Consider the following 19,824-nt stretch of genomic DNA (forward strand, 5'->3'; position numbering starts at 1 on the left):
CGGTCTATTATTAGGGGGTATTTTACTGCGTAAATTGTTTTAACAATAAGAAATAGCAAAAGTTGTTGTTTGTAAATGCAATGTGCATATTAGTGTGAAGCACTGATATTCAACGCCCAGACAAGCCGACAATTAAGGCACCAAAATAATGGATGTATCACCATAGTGTGTTTGTATGTGTTTGTATGCGTTTGCGAGTGTGTGTGTGTGTGTGTGTACCTGTGAAGTCGAGGCCAGTTGTTGGGATAAAGTTCTTAACGTTGTGCAGAGCGATTTTGACCATGGCCAGTCGGATCAGAGACCAGCTGCGTATCAACCAAAGAACAAAACGTTAGGTTAGAATACATGAATGAAGCGCCACAGCTCAGGGTTCAAGCGGAACAACAGGCTCGGGCTGAGTCTGACCTGTAGGAGTTTGGGTCAGAGTGCTCTGTGATCTGGGTGTCAGAGAGGAAGGCGTCATCGTCGTCCTCATCCTCCTCACCGCCGCTCTCATCCGAGTCATATAACGCACCGCTGTCTGACAGAGGCAGGAAGGGCTGGGCGAGGGACACAGAGAGAGAGAGAGAGAGAGAGAGAGAGAAAGAGAGAGAGAGAGAGATCAGCATAGTTAAGATTCTGTGCCCTGTGAATCACCATGTTGGCTGTCTAGAGTAGAATAGAATAGAATTGATTGATTGAATACTTTATTAGCAGTTTGCAAAACAAAGTAAAGGAAACTAGAGTTCAATACAAGGTCTGCTTCAGGGTTTTAAACCCAAGATCCCAGATACAATATTACATTACATCAATACAGCAAATCACTACAATTAAAACTATAGGTTACAAAAGTAACACCGGTTATTTGAGTATTATGAGCGGCTCTCCCATAAGCGAGACATTGAGTGAATAATATGAAACATAACAAACATACAGTACACACAGTTTAGAGCTTACATTCAATGCAGAAGAGTGCAATAAATTAATGTTCATGACATGTATAATAGATATCTCTGCTGTCGGGCCGAAACCTCCTAACTCCAAAATGTTCATTTTCGGGAAAATAAGCTCAAGTGGAGTTAGGTGGTTTTGACCGAAGAGCTTTTTACTACTTTCCATTGGTTCAATATTATTTTAACCAACACACAGACATAAGGGTGTTCAATAGCCCTGATTTATTTAAAACCTTAAAAATGGAGTTAAGAGGTTTTGGCCAGACAGTGAAGATATACTGTAATATATAGATATAGATATTTATGTTTGCCAGGGGTACTCTGTAGTAACGCTCTGAGTGGAGCAGTTTCAAACTTGTTGTTCCTTTTGTTTTGATGATTTCATGGCAGCTTGTATATGTCTGTTAACACAACTACTGCCTCTTAATCTGAAGGTTTGCTTGGTGCCTCGGTGCCACGCCGTTTCCTCCATAGGCCGCCGCTATTATTTTGAAGGGCCGGAAGGGGGTTGTTTTTGTTTTTTTGGATTATCACTTGACGGCAACGATTACGACATCTAGTCACATGACAGTGTGAGCCCAGAAGAGAAACATGTCTGCGCCCAGCTTTTGTGTACAGTATGGAGAGTGGAGACCATCCTTTGTATAAGAATGTCCCTTTTGGAGAAAATGAAGTCTCTTTATGGGCCTCTCAATGGATTTACTATGGAGGACGTTAACTTCGCGTGCACGCCCGACGTGCGTTGTAAACAAATCGCGGACATTACCGATGCGGGCGGGACCGGAGCGACGTACAGTAAGTAATAATATCTTTACTGTATATACAGTAAGATTGACAGTCCTCGCCGTCAACGGCGCCATGGTATTAACCCTTTCAATGACGGTGAGCGTCGTCAAGGGCAGCAGAACAGTTAATGACAAATATCCACGTCTAATGTCCATAGCAGTTGCCCACGACGCGCCCACTCGTCAAACTCTTTGATGTCTCCCAGTGCCCCCGATTCGTTTGATGCGTCGGTTATTGTTTTATATTAAACTGTAGTTTATGGGGCAGCCGCGGCTGAAGAGAAATACTCCAATTCCCGAAATGCAATGGGAGATAACGTGACCAGGAAGCCCGGTTTCCCAATACAAGCCAGTGTTATGAGATTCACAAAAGTGGATTTATCTCGTAATCCAACTCCAGATTGCGTTCATTTAAAATGAGCTCTTCTCTACCGGCCGTTACAAAAGCACTGATGGCCGCGATTGTCATTTTTCTGTTCTGAGTGAAAGAAAATACTATCGCAAAAAAAAGAATAAGGAAATACTCGGATTACATTTACTCTGAGCCTCAGAAATACGGACAAATCGCCGGTTTCCAAAGCAGCCGGCGATTAGGATACTCTCCATCAGGCTGACATAAACACATCAAAACCTTCCAAATTCCTATTTAAAAACAGGTGAATCTAGGGGCGTACGACGCGTCACATACTTTGGCCACAAAGTAGTCCCACATGCTGAGCTCCGGGGGTATGAACTTCTCCCTGTAGGCGGGGCGCTCCACGGGCACCGGGGGCGGGGTGGCCGGGGTCTCTTTCACGGGACGCCCGGGGACCAGCATCCTCATGTTGAACCGGCGCCGCTGCCTGTCCACGTCCTCCGCCGGGGGAGGAGGAGGGGGCACCGCTGAGGTGGGGGGGGGGGCAGAGGAGGGAAGGTCTTTAAAAATATGGTTTTGCACAGCAACACACACACACACACACACACACACACACACACACACACAGACACACAGACACACAGACAGACGACCGCTGCCAAAGAATGAGGAAAGAGGAGGAAGGTGAGGAACAGTATGGTACGTACTTCATCTGTACCATCTCTGACTGCACTGTAACTGAGAGAACTGGATACAGCCTCTGTTCAAGCCATAGACTGTAAAAAAAATATGGACGGTGGAAAGCCACTGGTTTCTATGCTGTGCAAATGAAGCTTTTTTTGGCGGTTGTATGGGTGCCGCCATCATTGTAGAAATCAACGTTCATTGGTAGAAATTATACCATCTCGAATGCTATTGGCTGCCAACGGTCGCGTGCAACCGCAGGGATACATGGGACATTGTCTTGAGCTTGCCGAAAATAAAGCACACGAAGAAGAATCATCACAAGCCTATGAAATCAAGCGCCTCCTACAGCATACCCTGCTATAACATCAAATATAACCATAAATTGGACCATATTTCCACAAATCGTATATCATGGTGATTGAAAGGAGGCTTTAAACTAGCGACAGAAGTATTAATGACAATGTTTATTAAGGTAAGAAAATCAAATGTAAAAGTTCGGGGGAATAGAATGGAATCCTATGGAGAACATGTTGCTTCGGGTGCCAGAACAGCCAATCATAGGAACTTTCCGTTCCGTGTTTGATTCATTTTTAAATCAGGACAACTGGACCCCTGGTTCAAGCTACATTACGAGACTAGCGTTCAGTGTGAAGAATGAAATGTTCCTCTGAAATAGGACTGGTTGCATGAGTCAAAGTGTGCACACACTTTAGGAAAGAAATACAGTATGTGTGACTGATTCAGATGCACAAGGAGAGAGAGAGAGACACACAAAGGTTTAGGACAGAGACACGCACCGCATTACACACTGTAGGCTGCACACAAACCTGCACCACCATCCTGGGTCAATATCTCTGGAACCACTGAGGTCCACCACGCACACAAAACGAGACACACACCAGATTAGACAGTGCTGTTGTTAAGACACCACAAACACAGACACAAAACTACACACAGCACTGTTTCATTAAGATACTGGATTTGATACGGGCTGTGACACAAAAGCACCCATACGCAAACAATGGGGGATGGATTCTCCTTTTCTTTTTCATGATTGAAGCGTTGCATCCTCAAGAGCTCAATTATGACAAAATGCATGAATGTGTGAGTGTGTGTGTGTGTTTAGGTGTGCATGTGTGCCTGCATCTGAAATGTTAACATTTGGATGACAGATTCCTATAACCAGGCTGGCATTTTACCATCTCTTGATAGCACGCTCTCCTCTTCAGAAGGCTTAGAGTCAGAAGATGAACAGATAAAAGGCTCTCAGAGATATGAGTTCTTAATGTCAGCCCGTTATCTACCTACTCCACAAATACCGTGCAAATACAGTGTGACTGTGAACAAGTGGAGGATTTCAGCCTGGGCCTGGTGAAGATGGCCTTGGACAGACTTTAGCACATACATGGGCAACTAGTGGCCCTCCTCACTTAATGCAGCCTGCAGGTTAATATTAGAATACTGATATATTATTGAGCTGTTACAATTCTAAACATGCAAACATGGCCCAAGAACATGATTGTCTTTTTTATGTCCAATATATTTGTATAACTAAATGCACAAAATCAGGATTCCAATGTAAAAAAAAAAATAGATCAAAAGTTCAAAGCGTGTCGCACTGCGACCTGTAGATCCGCTATTCCTGCTACTTTTGTGTGACATAGAATGACAAAGTAGTGCATTAATTTATAAAAAAAAGTACGAAGATAAGAGTTTCTGCCCGACAGTATATGCAATGTGGCCCTCTGGAGTGAGTGCGGAAATATAATGGCCCTCTCCATCATAAAGTTGCCCACCACTGCTTTAGCATCTATAATATGGTAGGATACTAAAGTCTAGACTCAGGCAATACAATTTCCTCTACACAACATCTCAAAACAGTCAGCAGCAACATAAGCTCACTAACCAGCTGAACAACACAGGAGGTCTGCTTCTCCTGTTGCCAGCAGCATTAAAACAGGAACTGGCGTATTTTTGAAAAACAAAACAACATTATTCAAAGCAAATTGTTGTGAACTGTGTGTTACATTAGCTGCTGCACCACTGTACCTCTAAACTTGGTAATGGTTCGCAACTCTAGCACTACCTGGTGCAGTGTCTAATGTGTCTGTTTTCAGCTGCTGGCTGCTTTTAGAAATTGTGTGTAGGAAATTGCATTGCCAGACTTTATTATCGGGTTAGATTATAGATACTCAAGTCTGTCTGGGCAGGACGAGTGGTGGAAGGCTGCTAACGCAGACGTATTCACGGCCATCCTTATTTACTTACATGAGGGAAAATGAGGGCTAAACAAGTTCACACCAATCTAATCGTTAAAAAGACTATACACAATTAACAACATACTGTTGCTATTTGATTGCCAGTGACTAAACAGAAATATGCAGGCACATCCAGCTCTGTTATTTCGGTTAGTCTAGCCACTCACAGAGTACCTGGTATAGCGTCAGAGTCAGGGTCAGCGTTAGTCTCAGCGTTAGTCTCAGAGGGCTGCTCAGCCTTGGCCACTGAAATCTGCTCGCTAGTCTTAGCTGCTGCTTCGGTTGCACAACAGGGACGACACACAATGAGGGTGAGCGCATACAGGACACACATAGGCATGCAATGCAATGCACACGCGTACAGTACACTAACACACACTCGCGCACGCCACAGCACGCACACAAAAAGGCACATGATGGTCTGTCGGAACATCGAACACAAGAGCTGTTGGTTGGTAATGCACTAGGAGGCTTTATTTTATTGTCACATGGGGCATTCAGTAGTAGCTGCACAAGAGAGAGGAGTTACTGTAAGTCAAGCATCTGCAACAACGCACAACACCTGCACAGTTAAACATGCACAGTCCTGCAAACCAGCAATCCAATCCTGCAAACCCAGAACACTGCAATCCTGCAAAACGGCACTGCAAGCGACCAGCTCCGTTACTCACAGCTGGCCTTGGATGCCGGTGACCCATGAGGAATTGACCCTTCTCCCCCTCGGGCGGGGGGAGGGGGTCTTTGGGGGGGCTGGGTGACAGCGGGGGCAGGGTTTAGGGTGGGGCTGCTCTGCTCAGGCCTTCCTGTCTCCTGAGCGTCCTCTGGCCTGGATGCCTCAACATCGGCCGTCACTGAGACACAGAGGGCACACTCACTCACACAGGAGACTACACACAGCGCGGCATGGCTCACACAGAAAAGAGGATGGGACTGAGTGAAGGAAGGTCCATCGAACCAGGTGGAGATCCACACAGGACCAGTGTTCAGGTAAGACGGATGCCTCAGATAAGAGAAACGGCCAGGATGTTGAGAGTTGTTGGACGGAGGAAAAAATAAGTAAAAGGTGAAGAAGTAGAAGAATAAGAGAGTTTGGAACAGGTAAGACTGGACAGAGATCCAATATCTGGAGAGAAATGAGAGGGATCCAATATCAACAGGAAAGTGAGATAGGGAGCCAGTATTGAGATAGAAGTTGAGAGGGCTGATGGAGACGGGAATGGCACGACGATGACATCGAAACAGAAGCAAGTAGAAGTAAAGCTAGGCACCAGAGTACATACCTGGTGGGGCCTCGGGCCTCTTGGGCTTGATGATAACCTTGGCCCCTCCTCCGAAGATGGCTGCCCACATGCGGTTGTTGAGTGGGTGGGCCGCCAGGCGAAAGAGCTCGTTGCTGTTGTGCGTGCCCAGGCCGTGGATGAGCAGGGACAGGTAGACCGCCACCACGGCCTCGCACAGCAGCACGTTGAGCCTGGGCTGGCCCTCCTCTCTGGCCGACGCCACCAGGGAGATGAGGGACGACACACCTGGGAGGCAAAAGCAGATTTAGCACACTGGTTCCCAAGCACTGGAATTTTACTCGAGTCCGAATGGGTCCCGAAACCCATTCGGACTCGAGTAAAATTCTAATGTTTCAAAAGATTCCCCCACCCCTTCTTTTTTCACAAGCTAAAAAGTTTGGGAACCACTGGATTAGCAGCCTCCTCATTGTGCAATAAAGCTTCCATGGCATTAGGGAAATTCTTCATTTTTCTACAATACAGAGTAGACCCCATGCATGCATGTTAAACACGCTTTGAGTTTTCTTCCCAGAGGCTACAGGGCTCTCAAATTAGAACACCATCTGCCCCTCTTACTCTTGCCCCCCCCCCTTACCCCGATTTCCCATTTTCTCTTCTAAATTATAACGTTTCAAAAGTATCCCTCGTCCCTCTTGACAATGACAAATATGAGCATTTCTGTCATCTACTTAAAGGTCTTATGACATAAAAAATATATTTCTTTGTGGCTTTTTTCATGTTTCCTGACCTCAATTACACCCAAAAAACCTGAACATTCAACATTCAGTGGTTTTTCTGTAATCTGTAGTTTTTTTAATGATTAGGCTCAGAGAAGTGAGTTCATTTGCCTCTGGACGTACGCAGATTCATCATCCAGGGGAGGATGTGGTTGTAGGTGAGGGTGAACGCAACAACTGAACTGGTAAATGGTGCATTGGAATGATACAAACACAATGGAAAGTAACATCAAAGGTGATACACCCTCCCCTACAACCTCACCCTCCCCTGGATAGTAGAGAATGGAATTTCAGCATCACAATGTGGGACTTCAGTAAGCAAAGCTGCTGATCCCATAGACCAGTGTTTCTCTAAGGGGTCTTTTCCACCAAAAGAACCTTGGTTCAAGAACCAGTGCTGTTCAAATTTCTTGGAACCTTGGTTCGTTCTTGGAACCTTGGTTCGTTCTTGCGAACCGGCTTGCATTTCCACCAGATTGAACCAGATTGAACCAGAGGAACCAAGGATTTTATGGTTCCCGTTCCGAACAACCTTTTACGGTTCGGAACCAACTCGGTTCTCGGTGGAAAAGCTCACCTGTGGTTCGTCCCATAGGCGGGAGGAAGAACCTGAACCGGTTCTTTGCCGGTCGAAAAGCGCCCAAAGTGGATTACAGGGACTCTGTGGGTTCCTTTAGGGGAGTCTAAATTGACCCATACAAGTCTGTAACTCTGACAATGTAGAAATGGAACCAAATGAACCCGTCAAGGGGAGACCTTGAAATGTGAACATTTGAGAAACACTGCCATAGACCAAGTGTGGATCAAGCAGAGGTGGTGTGGTTACCTGGCCACTGTGCTGGAGTGGAGGTTGGGGTAACATGCTCTTCTATGCTCTCCGTGCGGAGTCGTCTCCTCTCGCTGAGGAGCAGGCCCTGGTACACCATCCCTGTGAACTGGTTGGCCGCCGCCTGGCTGCTGCACACGATCACAGGAATGCATATCACTTAAGGCTATTTATATTGCTGAACTGGAAAATAGCGCCCTGCATGGATATAGAAGCTTTGTAGTGCATACTGGCATGGCAGTGGTTCACAGTTAAAGTAGATGAAAATAAATTCCCAGGGTTGACTTGTCCACTTAACTCTTTCTCAGCCTGAACGCACATATACGCATTATTGCGCAAGACGGCCCAGCCTGGTCGCACATATACGCACTAGGTGATTAAAAACGAAAAAAAAAAAAAAATGATAAAAAAAAAAATATCGGCACACCTTTTTTATCACCAGATCGGCTTACCCAACATATCGGCACACCCCATCTGCGTGCGAGGAGGAGGGGGGAGGGCCCAGAGGGGGATGGGTGTTTTTTTCTCATTGACTTACTGTGTACACAGCAGCCACTAGCTTAGCAACATTGACGGAGCCGATTGAAACGAAAATGCTTGGAGTTACGGTACATACCGAGATCATTGATTGTGACCACATTGACGTGCACGAAACGCGCACGCGAAGCTTCCCGGGGGGGGAGAAGGCTCCGCCAAATCGCCATTATATTCCAATGGGGAGTTAGAATCTTCGCTGGGTAAGTAAGCATGATCCGACGAAAACAAAACAAAAAGAGACACGTGGGATGTGAAGATGTGCCGATGGCCTGAATGAATGAATGCACTCTAGATCATAATACAATAATAAAAATTCCCGGCTAATCTGAGGACAAGCCATTTTAGCGGAGACTGGGAAAATGTGTTCTAGGGTAGATGCCAGTTGCACTACATACAACACAACAATGCACCAAGTTCAGTCCAAGGCCTGTGATATACAAGGCTGCTTTGTAGAAATACAAGTGTGTATGTAAGTGTGAGTGTGAGTGTGTGTGTGTGTGTGTGTGTGTGTGTGTGTGTGTGTGTGTGTGTGTGTGTGAGAGTGTGTGTTTGTGCATGCGTGTGTGTGTTTACCTGTAACTGTGGCTGTCACACAAGGCTTGGTAGATGCAGGCAGACAGAGAAGCAGCCAGCGTGTGCAGGATATTAACCTGAGGGGTTGTGGGTTGCAGAAAAGATACACACATTTCAATAATTCCTTATGGGCTTCAGCAGATGACTGCAGGTGACAATGTAGTTTTGTGCTTTGTATAAATAAAAGCTAGATTGGAGGTGAGTTCTGACCCGGTCGTCCAGGACGATGGGGTGCGGTGGAAGCTCCATGAGGACGATGGTGTGCAGGATGTCGTGGATGTGGTTGCCAAGGTGGAGCACCGGGTTGGCAATGACCGTCTTAGTGGCAGCGATGCTGGCAGACAGCAAGGGCAGTGTGGTGGGCAAGGGCAAGGGAGACTGGAGCTGCTTCACCGTGGTCTCCTACGCAGAAGGATAGAAATGGAAAACCCAGGTTACAGGTTAAAATAAATTATGTATATATGGATTGACACGGCAGAAGAAGTACTTGTACAGTTAACAGGTGTCTCCCTGGTCAGCTCTTCAATAAAGAGAAAACTAATTTTCAATTTCATCCAATCAGGAGAGAGTACCCATTTATCAGCTTTGTGCCATGACTTCCAATTTCACTTGTTTATGCTGTTCCCTTTCCTGATCGATTAAAATGATTGGTATCCCAACCTGAAGATCACTGCTATGAATCAGAATATAGAGCATTTAACACTTATTTTAGCAAATAAAGAAATACATACATCACTTAATATGTTATTAGTTTTGTGAACCTTTCTTGGGAGTTAAATGGACGTTTTTCGTAACCTTTTCTGTAACTCACAAAAGTCAGATTTCTGTCCCTTTTCTTATTGGACATTATATTTGTTTGTTTAAGCCTGTAGCCCAATCAAGAACCAGCATTTCTGACAATGTCATCATTAACAGCCAATGAGGGACCAGCATTCCTGGTGATGCCAGTGGTGATGTCACTGGGTCGCCAGTGGTGATGCCAGGGCGAGTGCAGGGGTTAAAGCCAAATTATTTTCAGACCATGTCCAATATGTGATTTTTAAAACATGGCGCGTGCAGCGCACACCAATATTTGGGGTGTTTCTCTAAAGTTCTGAACTGCCTTCACTGAATGTGCGCGTGCCAATCCATGCTTCATTTTAAAGAAGTATCTTCTGAAGTTCTGTTGTATTCTATTGCTAGTCTGGACAATCCAAATACTCATATCTTGAAATTATAACTGCTTTTTAGTTTGGAGATCACTTGACTTGTCATTCACACTGCGGCTATCGCTACACCTCACCCTTATTATTTTTTTGCAGATCTGCACTGATCTCAGAAATAGCCCCTATGGAATCCTCAAGACTGAAATCAGTCCCCAGGACTGACAACTTTAACGCCTGTGAGCACACCTCATGGCACGCTCTGCTTGCGCACAAGTAGGCCATACAGTACATGGCCTACTTGTGAGCTAGGCGCAAGTTGGCACCCCGACAGAGTGCATTTCTAGTTAATGACTGTCATTACCTGCTGGCTCTCCTGCAGCAGGAAGATGAGCTCCATGCGTACGGAGGTGACCCCCCCTCCCTTGGCCCCGTGCAGGCTGCAGTAGGACAGGAAGACCCTGAGCAGGGCCTGGTTCTTCCTCAGCCAGGCCTTCCTCCTCTCAGAGTGCAGCTGCTTGGCCTGCAGCCGCCGGCGCTCCATCTGGTGCCGCTCGTAGGTGCCGGCCTCCATGTGCTCCAGGCTGTCGTCGGGGATGTCCAGCGAGGCCCCGCGCTCCCGCCAGCGCTCCGTCTCCGGGCGCTCCTCCTTACTCTCCACCTGCGGGTCAGAGAGAGGAACCCGGCGGCACGTCAAGAAAAACGACATGAAAGCGAACGCGTGAATTTTCGGACCGGTGAACCAGTGTTGATTTTGACAGCACATTTTGATTTTCGTTTTTGTCATGGTCTTTTGAATAAAATTCCATTTAGTTTTAGTCACATTTTAGACATCTGAAATGTTTTTGTTTTAGTCAATGAAATATCATAAGTTTTAGTCGACTAAATGTACAGTTGATTTTGTCAACACAAATGTATTTTGGCGGACCTTCGTGGCGTCGTAATGGCTGATTTTACACTTGGTTAAATGCTGAAAATAGCCGATCTACAAGCTCACAACACGAAGTGTTGTGAGCTTGTAGAGTGCCTATTTTCAGAGCGCAACACCTGAGTGCAACCGAACATAAAATAACTTGTCTTTTAATACTACCATATCTTTTTCCAAGAGTCCCTCCCTAACATTGTCTAGTTTTTATTTGTAGACAAAATTGCCAATATATTTAGTCTTAGTTTCAGGCATGATAGCTTAGTTTTTGTTTTGTTTTTATTTATTTTTCCTCAGTGAAAAAAGGTAGTGGACGAACATTTTTCGTCATAGTTTTTCGACAAAATCAACAGTGGACTTTGGGATCGGTGATGCACCTTGTAGTTGCAGATCTTGTGCATGGCTCCAATCTCCTTCTCCAGCCAGTTGTAGAGCTGGAAGCGGAGCTTCCCTCCGTCCACCTCGTAGCCGGTGGCCAGTGTACGCAGCTCTGTCATCAGGATCTTCAGACAGGCACGGAACTTCAGCTGCTCCGCTATTATGTCCACCTCTGACTCGCCCTGAAAGACCAAGGTCAAATATGGATGTTTTTTCTACTTTAGGTTAAGTCCATTAAGAAGACCGGGAACGCATTATTACGCATCGTTTTATGCTTTAACTATTAAATAAAATGGCAGATCTACAAGCTCACAGCGCCACACTGCGAGCTTGTAGATCTGCTATTTTTGAAAAATCTTGAAAATTTGTGTAAGTCTTTGAATATTTTGAACCAATTCTATAAGTGTCTTCTAAATCCTTCTAAGGTTTTTTGAAAAAACCTATGTTTCTACTGTATGTCAGTGGTGCTCAAACTTTTTCATGTCAAGCACCCACAAAATTACATGTATTCACAGCGCGGCACTGAGTGCCGCGCTGCAAGCTTGTAGATCTGCTACTTTTCAATAGCTGCTACTTTTCAATAACAACACAGTTACTATGCATGCACAAAAGGAGGTCTCCTACCTGAGAGTCATCTCTGTGCAGTGCCGGCTTGCCACTCTCTGAGGTCTGCTCTGCTTTGGTTTCAGACTCTGATTTCTTCATCACCAAACCTCCATCATCATCCTCGTCGTCTTCGCTGTCCTCGTTCTTGTCAGCTCCCCAGTCCAACTGAAGCCCCTGGTCTTCCAACTGGACCAGAGGCTGGCTCCAGTCCAGGCTGGCTGCGCTATCGTTGGCTCCCCAGGCTTGGACAGGGGCTGCTGGGGCGCCCCAATCTGCCGCACTTCCCTGGGTGCCGTTCTCCAGCGGCTGGCCGGAGCTGACGTTGGCCAAAGACGAGCCAATACTGACGGGTGACGAGCCAGATTTTTTGGTCACCTTGGGAATCTTGGAGAGCACCTCAAGCGCCAAGACCGGGCAGCCCACCTACGAAAGACACGCAACAGGATTAGGAGAGAACCTCCAACGGTGTCTAATACTATAATTGCACACATGCTATAGACATTCCTCTATTTCTTCTATTTAGAATCTTATGAAAGTATATAACGCTGTCACATTTCTACTCTAAACTCATCCCACCTTGAAGTGTGCATTGGCGGTGGTGAAGAAGAGCTTGCGTTCTATAAGGTTGATCTCGTCGGCGCTGCTCCTCTCGGCGGTGAGGCCGACGGTTGTCGGGGTGCCTTCCTGGGTGGCAAAGTGGCGGCGGATGATCAGGGGGTGTGTCCTCAGGTAGTTGTAGAAGCTGAACACCACGGGGTTGCAGGACTTCACCATCACATCTGAGGAGGAGAGATGAGGAAGGGAACAGGGCCAGAGGAACACACAGACACAGTCACAACTAGGATGTCTACAGCTTTGCTTTTACTGTAATTCCTCCTACATGATTAGTTATGTGTGCGTCAGTTCTGATTTTGTCAACTAAAACTAAGACGAAAAAAAAGTTGTCGAATACCTTTTTTTTCCACTGATAAAAACAAAATAAAAACTAACCTATGATAATGAATTGCATTTTTATAGCGATTTTCCAAGTGCTCAAAGCGCTTTACAATGGTTCATTCATTCATTCATTCATTGGGAAGTGAAGCGGCGAACATTCGACGCCAGCGTCCTCACTTCCCCCATTCACACACCAACGGTGGCAAGCTTGTTGACAGGAGGAGCCAGGATTTGAACCTTCGACCCACGGATCATTGGCCACCTACCTCCTGAGCTACAGCTCAGGAGGTATGTTTGGGTGTTACGCATGCAGCTTACACTCTGAAAATTGCAGATCTACGTTCTTACAACGCGTGCATCAACTGTAGATTTAGTAGACTAAAACTAAAAATATGACTAAAACTAAATTAAATTTGATTCAAAAGACTATGACTGAAACTCAATCTAAATTTGCTGTCAAAATCCACACTAGTGTACATTTAGACAGTTTTCAGTAGGCTAATACTACTGGTTGAAACATGAGTGGATATCTGACCAGGGTTGTCGTCGTCCTCTTTGGGGATGCGCTCCAGCAGCGTGTCCAGGGCCTGGGTGTAGTCCTTCATGATCCAGTAGCCGATGCTGCGGAGGAAGGGGTCCGGGTGGAGCCTGGAGCAGTGGTAGCCGCTGCCGTCCCTGTTGCAGCCCAGGACCTTCTCATAGAGGAGGCCCTGGGAGGTGGAGGACGTCTCAAAGTCGGCCTCGTACAGCCTGGCCACTATCATGGCCAACTGGAGGTCTTCCATCTTCTCCAATAACACCTAGACATCGTCAAACAAACAGCATAATACGACATCATCAAACAAACAGCATAAGGGGTCATCGTTTTCAGGCCAAGGACTTAGTCGAGAGAGAGATGAAGCAGGGAGCCCCACAACCCATACAGGTAGATACCATATAGTTTCATCGTTTGACAGCACAACCATCAGTGTATTTTGGATTCATGTCAATTTGTGTTTTCAGATATTTAAGCACTTGAACCGTCAATACTTAATAAACTTGACCTTTCACTCTGTCTGCTCTTTTTCTCCTCTACACCAAACCTCTTTGCCGAAAATATCCGATCTACAAGCTAACAACTGCGAGGCGTTGTGAGCTTGTAGATCTGCTATTTTTGGCTAAAGTTCTCAGAATATGGACACTAGGGTTCAAGTGGTTAATATAAAAAAGGGAGAAAAAAAAGCTTCTATCACACAAAGATTTGGAGGCCCCCCTGTAGTAACTCTGAGGACCCCCTAGGGGTCCTGGACCCACTGTTGAAGACCCTTGGCATAATAGGTCTGAAAGCGAAACCTATGATGGCTGAAATAGTGTTGCAATAAACCAGGCCGACGAATTCATTCTACGTCTTCATGCACCGTTTCTTGGTTCAAAGGACTTCTGTGAAGAGCCTTTTTTCACTAGTCGATCTCACAGGAAAATCCATATGTGCTTCATTTAAATCCCTCTCTTCTCTGTGCGGTGTGGCAAACCCAGAGCAAGGTGGATTACATAAGCCATCTACATGCCTCGTCTGTCAAGTGAGGCGTGTGGTTTAAAGGATTAGGGAATATCCAGCCCACAGAACAGAACTGCTAATGATTACATCTTTCGCTCATCTACCTGTACACCTTCATTTTTAGGCCAATCAAAAATAACACATATGTAATGATAACAAGCAAGTGTAGTTGGGTAAAGAGGTTTTTGTGCAGTATGTGGGTGTGTGAGCACGCACCTCTATAGCATCTTTGAGCGATCCAGCCAACAGGAAGAACGCTGCAGACTGTTCAAAGCGCTGCTTTCCCAGCAGGGAGAAGGCATTTTTCAGAGCTGCCTTTCGCCAACGGTCTTCACTGAAGTTATTCTTGAAAAATGCAGTCATCTTTTCATCATGCTGGGACCTGCCCAGGAGGCAAACCAAACATTGGGGCTTTTGAAATCAAACGTATACAGATATATTTCATTAATTAAAAGTAATCAAAAAGAAATCCCAAAAATAACCGAATTCACAAATGCTGTGCGTGAATGTTTGAATGGTTTACCCACCTAAACAGGCCCCACAGGACGGCCTTCTTCTTCATGGCCAGGAAGAACAGAGCAGCATCTAACGGGTCGTTATTTCTGGTGAACGCAGCTTTACCCACCTAGAACACACATAACACACCCCCATTAAACCTTTTAGACTGGGAACACATTATTTTATGCTCTAACTGCAGGGGTCTTCAACGTTTTCAGGCCAAGGACCCCTTAGTTGAGAGAGAGATGAAGCAGGGACCCCACACAACCTTTACATACGGTAGATTCCATATAGTTTCATTGTTTGACAGCACAATCATCAGTGTATTTTGGATTCATGTCAATTTGTGTTTTCATACAATTAACCACTTGAGCCGTCATTACCTAATAAACTTGACCTTTCACTCTGCTCTTTTTCACCTCTACACCAAACCTCTTTGCCGAAAATAGCCGATCTGCAAGCTCGTAGATTTGCTATTTTTGGCTACAGTTCTCAGAATATGGACACTAGGGTTCAAGTTGTTAATATAAAAAGGATTGGAAGATTTGGAGGACCCCCTGTAGTAACTCTGAGGACCCTCTAGGGGTGGAAACAGAGCTACACTTTCTAACCACCTGCCCACTATACCAAGACATCAGAGACACATTCTTCCCACAGATTACACACACCCGAAGTGAGTTTGAAAACATGACCAATGATGAAAAACTCCCATACCTACTGGAAGAAATACAACAATGTGCGAACTGCGAACACAGCAGCAAGATTTGTGAACTGTTGTGACAAAAGACGGCTAGAAACACAACCACCCTAGGGACTACAAACCATGGCTTGACATCTAGACCCACTGCACACACAGTATGAAACAGAGCTGCAACCTTTAAATGCATTTTGAGAAGAAATAATGCTGCTATTTGTTCGAAAAGCTTTATACCCTGTATATATATATAAAATGTCACAATGCGACATAGCTCTGTTTATACAATGCTGTACCCCCTCCAACTGTATATATGTTCCCCATTTTCAACTGTTTTTATTTTGTATTTGTAACACTTGCTTTGGCAATGTAAACGTATGTTTTCTCATGCCAATAAAGCTCCTTTGAATTTAATTGAATTGGTTGCCACTAAAGCGCTTCTATGGGCCGGTACCTTCTCCACCATCTTGCGCAGTGTGTTGATGTTGCGGATCCACCAGCCCACTCCCACCGCCCTGAGCTCAGACCACTGAGGGTCTCCTCTCTGCATGGCTGGGATCATGTTCAACATCTCTTCCTCCGCCTCCGAGTGGAAGGCCCACGCAAAGTGACATGTTGACAGGCCTGCCAGAGATGGGGGAGGGAAGGAGACCAGAGAAGAAGGGAGTGTTATTATTCCTCAGGATCACTTTCCTGGAATATGAAATCGTGACTCACAAAATCTGACAAGATGGTATTAATACCGTTATTAGAGCACAGCGCTGTGTTAACGCCAGGGCTTATCTTTGGCGAGTGTGTGTGTGCGTGTGTCTGTGTGTGTGTCTGTGTGTGTGTGTGTGTGTGTGTGTGTGTGTGTGTGTTTTTTACCCTGGTGGATGAGCTGCATGCGGTACAGAGGCGGCAGAGAGGTGAGCAGACAGGTGTGTAGTCGCATGGACATCAGGTACCTTAATCCACACTCATCTAGAGCCTCGCCACCTACACACACATACAACAGATTATGCCATTTATTAAAAAACAACAAACAAAGGGGGAAATAAATGCATTTGACCACATTTTGTGCAGTAAAAGTAGGGGTGGGTGATATGGTGATAAATATCGTTGAGACGATACACTGTCTCCACGATATATGCCTTTTCAGAGATATCGTATACAGTACATCGTGATACACTGAGGGAGCCATATCAAAATTCCTGTTGAATTGTTAATGGTCCGTTAAAATGTTTTTTTTTGTTAACTTGTAGGTGGTTGTAACTTGAAAAAAGTATCCATAAAAACCAACATGAAAAAGAATTGTGATAAGATTGTGTATCGACCGTGATACAGCTTGGGAAAATATTGTGATATTATATTTGTCCTAATTAAAAAGTCCTTTATAAATCTAGTGTCAGTGAAGTTCATCTGTCAGCCACCGTCACTGCCCGTCCCTGAACCCTCCTACTCACTCCATGCTTACTTAGCACTGGAACAACCTGCTAATGTCTTCCTCTCAAAAGACTAAATAAATAGAGCAGAAAAAAGGAAGGAAGGAGGAGGAAAAAAAGACAAAGATAAATATGTATGTTTCAGCACGGTAGGATAAACAACGCTGTTTAGGTTAGCACATATTGATGGCTGTGGGATTATATAGCCACACACACTGTACCAGGAACACACAATCAGCTTTTATTTCCGATAACCTTTTCGTTAATTCACTATCATCTCTTGCCAAGGGCTTATAGACACTCAGGCGCGGCAACACGCCCATGCACTTTGACTTCATGTGTGCACCATATGCACGTGTACCGAGCTATTACACAAACACACACACACACACACACACACACACACACACACACACACACACACACACACACACACACACACACACACACACACACACACACACACACACACACACACACACACAAAGGACCACTCTCATAGCCTGATTTCAGACTCAGCTGAAGCTTGAGTCTGACATTGTGCCCTGTTTGAGCGATTTCTGGAGGGGAGGGACGTTGACGGCACGGATTGGTTATTTGTTAAACCCACCCCCACCCCCTGCGCTAATTGGAGGAGCCGTCATTTCAGCTCCAGAAATCACTTATTATGAACACAATTCCAGACCAGAGAAAGAGTCCACTCTGAGAGTGGGCGGGTCTATGGGCTGGAACCAGGCTACCACTCTCATACCATACAAAGTAGGGATCCATCGACTTACAGTATATGTTTCTTCAGGGACAATAACATTTTGATCATTAGTTATCAAGGAGACCAATAACCGATATTTGGAGCAGATATACATTTCCAATAAGAATTTAAAATCTGTGTCAAAATGTACAGTAACACGTAGAACTAAGATTTCTGCACAAGCCTGGTGAAAATGTCTTTCGCCATATACACTGTATATATTTCTCTACAGAGTGTGCACACACTGTAGAGAGGGAGAGAGACAGAAATCGAGAGTGCAATTACATTCCCCGTGAGAATTGTGTAACTTTAGTACGATCTGATATGGTCAAATTAGGGTTATACAAGTAGAGAAAAACAGCTTGTATGCCACTCAGCTAAGGAAGGGAGCTTGTAGCTTGGACCTGTACTGCAGCTTGTAACTTATTTCCACATCTCTTCCACAAGCATGGAAACAAACCTGAAACAAGCCATTTAACGTGGACTCATTGTCCAGGTTATAACCGATCCAACAAGGGCACTGAGTCGAGTACAAAACTGTTCATTCGAGAGATTGGTCACTGCCTCAGAGATCAGCAAGCATGTATGAGAACACACATTCTGATCACTAGCAGATCAGTGCAAATAATACAATGAAAGAAAGAGAGAAAGAAAGAAAGAAAGAAAGAAAGAAAGACACTGACACACACATCTTCTCTGTCGGGCAGAAACCTTGTATCTCCAAGTTTCAAATGTGTACGTTTTTTCGTAAAGAGCCCTGCTTCACCATAAAAGACTGTCGCACAAAACTAGTGAAAACAGCAGATCTACAAGCACACAATGCCCCGCTGTGTGAGGCGTTGTGTGCTTGTAGGTCTGCTATTTTCAAGAGTTAAAATCACTTTTAAAATGACAAATACAAAACGAAGGGTTTTGGACATACAGTACATGGTTTCCACCATGTAAAAGGAGCCAATGCTCACCTGAGTACTGCTGGTCGGCGGAGCTAGTGACCTCAGCGCTGGTGGTTGCCACGGTATCAGCCAGGGCTACCAGGAACATCTGCTCCAGTCTGGTCAGCCCTGGAAGGCTGGAGTGCATCAGGTGACTGGACAACACCTGGGCACAGAACATGGAATTAGGGATGGGACCATATGAATATTTCATGTCACGATTATTGTGACCAAAACAATTGTGATTTAGGATATTATCGCCATAATCAAAATATCCTTAACATCCATTATTCTGGGGGGAAACATTTGGAGATCAACTGTTTTTTGGCAAAGAGATTTGGTAGAGAGGTAGAAAAAAAAAAAGACTATCAAGTTATTTACAGGTCCATTTGACAAATTCTAGTGGGTTTAAGTAGAACCAGATGCTGCTTGGCAAATTACCAGGTGAATTGATCCCAGTGCGTGACGGAGGATGATTTCACGATAAATTAAATCTTCAGAATACGATTATCACGATATCGCGATAAACGATAATAGCGATTATCGTCCCATCCCTACACGAATTAGGCGGTTTAGTCAGGATCTAGGTGATGAAGTTGTCTGGTTGTGATGACCGTCCTTAGAAGAAATATAACGTATAAATATATATTTTAAATACATTTTTAAAGCGAGCATTATTGAGGGTCTGCAGTCAAATACATATAAGTACAGGGGTCCTTGACATTAAAATGTTTGAGCACCACTGACTGAGCAGGAAGGACCTGCATTGTGCGGGACTTGCACCCTGTCTATTTGATAAAGGGCGAGGTCGCTTCTCGCCCTTAGAGCGTCTTACTGGTATAGATGTCTTGACTTTGACCAGCTTACATCTTGAGCTGTGTTCAAATGGTTATTGGACCGTCATTTATGAAAGTAGTGTACATTTCAATCTCACCATTCCTTGCACAAGCAACATTAAAAATACATTTTTATAGACACATTTTGGACATTTCCAAAATCAAAGGATTACACAAAGCTGTTGCTTCAAAGCACAA

At 45.0% G+C, this 19,824-nt stretch overlaps 1 protein-coding gene across 1 annotated transcript in view; it reads right to left on the reverse strand.

Moving 5' to 3' along the window:
* The window catches only part of dmxl2 (Dmx-like 2), a 66,348-nt gene that overhangs the window by 13,401 nt on the left and 33,123 nt on the right, over positions 1-19,824 (reverse strand). The window contains exons 25-41 of the mRNA XM_080730804.1: positions 18,821-18,956; positions 16,554-16,664; positions 16,141-16,310; positions 15,022-15,119; positions 14,711-14,876; positions 13,493-13,757; positions 12,598-12,800; positions 12,040-12,444; positions 11,415-11,597; positions 10,477-10,773; positions 9,181-9,372; positions 8,971-9,047; positions 7,861-7,991; positions 6,298-6,543; positions 2,406-2,599; positions 406-539; positions 220-305 (exon numbers count right to left, since the gene is read on the reverse strand). Coding sequence (XP_080586930.1) covers positions 220-305; positions 406-539; positions 2,406-2,599; positions 6,298-6,543; positions 7,861-7,991; positions 8,971-9,047; positions 9,181-9,372; positions 10,477-10,773; positions 11,415-11,597; positions 12,040-12,444; positions 12,598-12,800; positions 13,493-13,757; positions 14,711-14,876; positions 15,022-15,119; positions 16,141-16,310; positions 16,554-16,664; positions 18,821-18,956 — 3,094 coding nt within the window. The remainder of the gene's footprint in view (positions 1-219; positions 306-405; positions 540-2,405; positions 2,600-6,297; positions 6,544-7,860; positions 7,992-8,970; positions 9,048-9,180; positions 9,373-10,476; positions 10,774-11,414; positions 11,598-12,039; positions 12,445-12,597; positions 12,801-13,492; positions 13,758-14,710; positions 14,877-15,021; positions 15,120-16,140; positions 16,311-16,553; positions 16,665-18,820; positions 18,957-19,824) is intronic.

Source organism: Nannobrachium achirus (genome assembly GCF_963921795.1).
Source record: "Nannobrachium achirus genome assembly, chromosome: 7".
NCBI lineage: Eukaryota > Metazoa > Chordata > Actinopteri > Myctophiformes > Myctophidae > Nannobrachium > Nannobrachium achirus.